This window comes from Otolemur garnettii, unplaced genomic scaffold, assembly GCF_000181295.1.
Source record: "Otolemur garnettii isolate 467f Iridium unplaced genomic scaffold, OtoGar3 scaffold00050, whole genome shotgun sequence".
Taxonomy (NCBI): domain Eukaryota; kingdom Metazoa; phylum Chordata; class Mammalia; order Primates; family Galagidae; genus Otolemur; species Otolemur garnettii.
In genome coordinates this window covers 9115935-9122014 of record NW_003852445.1, presented here as the reverse complement: position 1 = coordinate 9122014, position 6080 = coordinate 9115935, and the positions used below count along the sequence as shown (strand labels likewise).

General features: G+C 39.6%; 1 protein-coding gene across 1 annotated transcript in view; it reads right to left on the bottom strand.

Moving 5' to 3' along the window:
* The window catches only part of GANC (glucosidase alpha, neutral C), a 60657-nt gene that overhangs the window by 52818 nt on the left and 1759 nt on the right, over positions 1-6080 (bottom strand). The window contains exons 2-3 of the mRNA XM_003791756.3: positions 5305-5367; positions 2594-2702 (exon numbers count right to left, since the gene is read on the bottom strand). Of these exons, the coding sequence (XP_003791804.1) occupies positions 2594-2702; positions 5305-5367 (172 nt within the window). The remainder of the gene's footprint in view (positions 1-2593; positions 2703-5304; positions 5368-6080) is intronic.

Genomic DNA, 6080 nt, shown 5'->3' with positions numbered 1-6080 from the left:
TGCTGTCTTATGCTGAGATCCTGTGGCACTTCTGGAACTGTGGCTTCTTTTCCCTTGAAGACATCTGACTTGCTGGGCAGTGGTCCTGATACATGACCTGAACGGCATTGTCCCTCACATTTGCAAGATCCCCCCAAAAGGAATTGATCCATACTAGCATAAAAAGGTACATGCAGGCATCCACCACCAACTGGTATGAAGCTAAGTTGAGAAATTTCACTTTGGCCCACGACTGATATTCAGGGTAGGTCTGTCTTGTTTACTTTGCCCCAGGACATGTTTAGGATTGTTTAGGACTCAATATACAAGTCTTCTCAAGGACAGATAGGAATTCTTGCCCTGACCATGAACTACAACTAGAGAACTATAACTCTCGAGGTTAGGCACAATGGAAACAGAAAGGAAAACGAGAACATGACCAAAAAAATGAGACCGGAAGATTCCTGACACTTGATGGAAGGCCTCTGGTGGAGTCACTGCATTTTCTGGAGCCAACTATTTCTGCCAAACCTAAATAGTAGAGGTGGGCTGAGCGTAGACCACATGCAAACAGTGGGTGGCTCTCCAGGAAGAAAGTAAGTGCTGCCTCATTTTTCCCCACAAATAGTTATCAAACTAGGCTGCAATACACATATAATGTGGGAGACCTGGATCAACAGCAGAGGGCCTATGACTTTGGGGGTACCATGAGCTGAGAAATCAAAAGTATCAAAGATGCTAAGCAATGGGGTAAATTCCCTCAGAAAAATGGGTGTTATAAGAATGAGCACTAGCTTTAAAGGAAGGCTAACCATCCCATCGGGCAGCTAAGAGAGATGAACTAAATGTGCTGCCACTGTAACTACCATAGAAGTTGCAGAAGTTGTGGACAGGGGACCCAGAACTGCTAATGTGATTCTAGCCCATATTTTGAATTTGGGCAAAAAAGTGATGGTCGATGATTCCCTATCTATGAAATGGCTAAAATCTCTAACACCTCATAACAAAGAGAGCTTTCTTCACTGTGAAGTTGCCCCTTCTGTCTGGGAATAAAGTTGAGACTCTTTCCTAAATTAAAGGCCTTACAAATATTGTAGAGAACCCACCAATGTTGTGGCACAGTTTGTTTTTTTTTCTGTCTGCTCTGGTGAGTTCTCTCAGTATAATACTACTGGACAGAAACCATGGCAGTCACAAGGAGATCTCTCACAGCTTAGCAGTGAAAGTCAGCTTCCCAGAACTGGGATTTGTTAGTGAGTTTGTAGAGTTATCATCCAAGCAGTTAGGGCAGTGGATCTCAACCTTTCTAACGCCTCCTAATGCCGCAACACTTTAATACAGTTCCTCATGTTGTGGTGACCCCCCAACCATAAAATTACTTTTATTGCTACTTCATAACTGTAATTTTGCGACTATTATGAATCATAATGTAAATATCTGATATGCAGGATGTATCTTCATTGTTACAAAGGGGTGATGACCCACAGGTTGAGAACTGCTGAGTTAGGGGATCTGGACTGCATGGACTTAACTATGTCTTTCAATTACATCACATTGGCCTGAGAGGCCTTAGCAGCTTCAGATGCCTTTAAAAGATGGGGGAGGGCTCAGTGCCCATAGCACAGTGGTTTTGGTGCCAGCCACGTACATTGAAGCTGGATGGTTTGAACCCAGCCTGAGCCAGCTAAACAACAATGACAACTGCAGCAAAGAATGGCCAGGTGTTGTAGCGGGCACCTGTAGTCCCAGCTGCTTTGGAGGCTGAGGCAAGAGAATCTTTTGAGGCCAAGAATTTGAGGGTGCTGTGAGCTGTGATGCCACAGCACTCTACTGAAGGTGACATAGTGAGATTCTGTCTCAAAAAAAAAAAAAAAAAAAGATGGGGGAGAATCTGAAAATGAGTGTCAGGGTAACAGCCTCAGGCATTCATATGTAGTCATACTTCCTAGCACAGCTTATAGTGCTTTTTCTATGATTGGCCCATCTGAAGGAGCACAGCAACTTTACAAGCCAGAAAAAGCACTTTAGATATATTGCTCTAATCCTCACAGGAGGAAAGAACTACAGTGATCTGCCAGTGAAGCAGCTCAGCTGATGGAACACCTGTGACTTAAACTATCAACTGCACGGTCCCTTTGCCTTCCCTGTTTCACCTGCATTTTGAGATTTGGACATTCACTGAATCTGTACCTTGCTCAACCACGCATTATGTAATAGTGCTAGAAAACACACAGGTGTTTGATGGAGCCTGCCAGGAGAAAATACTGGCTACTGTGTGACTTTGGGCAAGTGATTTTCTAGACTTCATTTTCCTTAATCTGAAAACTGGGGATAATACAATGTACCTCTTAGGTACACACTGAAGGATTAATTAAAAGGAAATAACATTTGCAAAACATCTAGGAAAACATTTGATACACAGGCAATCTTTATACTGATATCCGTATTACTATTAAAGTATATTAGTGTACATGTGAAAAGATGACATTCCTTCTGTAACAAAGTTTAGTTTTGAAGCATATGTTGCTTTAATTAGCTTTTGAAATTTACTTCAACTCAAAGAAATGCAGAAACAAATTAAATAAGTATTCTGTAGAAAATACTTCTATCTCACCTTAGTTGCTTCATTGATGATTTTGAACCTGGTGCCATCTTCACTTGTTGTGACTGAGTCTACTAATACCTGATAGATGGATTTTTTGGAGAGATTCTGTTTCTGACGCCTACAGGTATGAAGTATACAGATGCATGAGAATTATTTGTGACTGTCAATATCTAATAGGTTATAATACCATGTGTAAGTTATTAAAATTCACTAAGATATTGCTTAAGTTGGGTATAGACATTATTAGTATTCTGATAAAGTACTAATAAGAGTACTATTAGAGTGCTAATAAGATGAGGTCTAATTGGACTAGGCACGGTGGCTCACGCCTGTAATCCCACCACTTAGGAGGCTGTGGCAGGTGGATTGCCTGAGCTCATAGGTTCGAGACCAGCCTGAGCCAGAGTGAGACCTCCCCCACCTCCTTCTCTAAAAAATGGCCAGGTGTTGTGGCAGACACGTGTAGTTCCAGCTAATTGGGAGGTTGAGGCAAGAGAATCACTTAAACCCAAGAGTTTGAGGTTGCTGTGAGCTGTGACATCATGGCACTCTACCAAGGGTGACAAAGTGAGACTCGGTCTCAAAAAGAAAAAAAAGAATACTAATGAAATTGTTCAACATAACAGTGCTTAAAGGATGGCATGTTGTCTCCTTTATTGAGAAAGTGGGGCAACTTTCATAGATGATATTTATAACCTTGTTAATTTCCCTCCCTCTTTCCATGAAATGGACACTTTAGTAGTAACTCAATAAATTCTAGTGGAAAGCCAACATAATCTAGTGGTTTAACAAGGCAACCAGGCATTCATTGTAGACTTTCCTCTAAGTATCTGTTCAGGATTGAAATGATATTCTTTTCTTCTTCTAGAAAAAAGAGTAAATAAATTAGAAAGTTACAACATATAATACAATTTTTGATGATTTCAGTTTCAGGATCACATAAAAACAGTTAAAAGACATATTTTAAGGATTTGAAGATTTTAAAGACATATATTTTAAGGATTTGGAGAAACAGGCTCATATGCGGTGAAGGACAAACGGGTACAATTCCTGTGGAGGGAAATCTAGTAATGGGTAACACATTTCAAATGCATTTACTCTTTGACCCAGTAATCCTAGGCCTAGCAATCTATCCTATAAATATACCCAAATGTGTAGGAAATGACATATCTATACCTCTTCACTGTGGTAGTCCTATTTGAGAAAGTTTAAAAACAATCCATAGCTCTAGCAGTAGGAGACAGACTGAATAAATTATAGTAGATCTACCCTATGGAATACTTTGCAACTACAAAAAGGGAGGACACTCTCTGCTCAGCGCCCGTAGCTCAGGGGTTAGGGTGCCAGCCCCATATTCAGAGGCAGGTGGTTTGAACCCGGTTGGGCCTGCTAAACCACAATGACAACCGCAACAATGAGTGTTGTAGCAGGTGCCTACAGTCCCAGCTATTTGAGAGACTGAGACAAGAGAATCGCTTAAGCCCAAGAGTTTGGGATTGCTATAAGCTGTGACGCACAGCACTCTACTGAGGGCGACATAGTCAGACTCTGTCTCAGAAAAAAAAAAAAGGGAGGATACTCTCCATTTCCATATATCCATTACTCTTCAGAATAAACTATAAAGCAGAAAATAAAAGGTACACAACAGTGCAAAAGTGTATACAGAAACCTACTTACTCACACCTACTTGGTTTAAGGAAAGAGGTGATAAAAAGGGGTAAAATAAAAACGTGTATTTATAAAAAGAAATACTTGAAGGATAAATAAGAAATTAATAAATCTTACAGAGACAAGATAAGGGATTAATTAGAAAAAAAGAAGAAAGAGGGGTGAGAATAAGACTTCTCATTCTTCTTCTTCTTCTTTTTAATTAAGAGACAGGAGTAAGAGTTTTCACTGTATATACCTCCCCCCCCTTTTTTTAAGAGACAGGGTCTTACTCTGTTCTCTGTCAGCCAGGCTGGAGTACAGTGGCACAATCACAGCTCCCTGTAATTCAAAGTCCTGGGCTCAAAGGATACTCCTGCCTTGGCCTCCCAAAGTGCTGGGATTACATGAGCCACCGTTCCGGGTCTCAATGAATACCTCTTTATTATTATTATTATTATCATTATTTTAAAAATCACTTCTCAGTTGATCTATATTATTTTGGAGCCATGCATTGTCTATTCAGAGATGTAGCATTTAAAAATTAGTTTGAAAACATTTTGAATTTTGAAATAAAATACTTGTTAACTGAAAAATGTAAATAGTATAGAGCAGTAAGCATATAAAGGTGAAAGTCTCTTGTCTAATGAATTTTTCATTCATTAAATTTCTGACTGATCCCTTCTTTAGAAAGCCTTTTTTTTTTTTGAGACAGAGCCTTACTTTGTTGCCTTGGGGCTGAGTACCCTGGCACCACCATAGCTCACAGCAACCTCAAATTCTTGGGCTCAAGCAATTCTCTCACCTCAGTCATCGCAGTAGCTGAGACTACTCACCACCACACCTGGCTAGTTTTTTCTATTAGTAGAGACAGGGTCTTGCTCTTGCTAAGGTTGGTCTCGAACTCCTGAGCTCAAGCAATCCAACCACCATGGCCTTTCCGAGTGCTAAGATTATAGGCGTGAGCCACTGTATCTGGCCAGAAAGTCTTAATAGTTCTCAAAAATGTAGTAAGCATCAATTTTGAAACATTGTCAGAAATTTGATCTAGGTAATATATTTATTTTCCTTACCTGTAGAAAGCAATCTTGCTGCAGTCTCTGAAAATACTTTTATCCACAGCTTCATCTTCAACACTAAATAAAAAGACATATTAAGAAATTTATTTTACATAGGGTTTGTGAGTCCAAGTTTTGTACCTTCTCTTAGTATGAACATACAAAGTAAGTCTTTGAGGTCTATTCTGCAATGCAAGATTGTGTTACAGTCTTCACACAGCACAGTAGCACATATGCTACAGAACAATATTCTTTTTTAAACCATCCAAGGTAAATAACAAAACATCAAGTTCTGGGATTACCCCAAAGCAATGGAAAAAGAACATTGTCACTTATGAGAAAGCGTTCTTTTAAAATAATGACTGAAGGCTATGACTGAAACAGTAAAAATCTGAAGGAACAAAACTAAACCAAACCAAAACAGCACCCCCTAAACAACCAAACAAAGCAAAGCCAATGAGCCAACCACAACCTACCTACCTATATTCACCAAAATGCATTCAGAATATTCTTACTGGGTGTTAAGTTCTGAGGAAGATATGCGCTGTGCTAAGTTTTTTGCAAGAGCTTAACCAGCAATCATAATACAAGCTAAGAAATAAAGAACAAAGGTGCAAGATAACAGAATAAGAATAAAACACATGTTGAAGAAAAATATCTGGTTTTTAAAGATGAGCCTGGCCATGTGGGGGCCAATGCTATTTTCAAACTAAATTTTAAAACATGAACAAAATGAGGGTGGCGCCTGTGGCTCAGTGAGTGGGATGCTGGCCCCATATACAGAGGGTGAT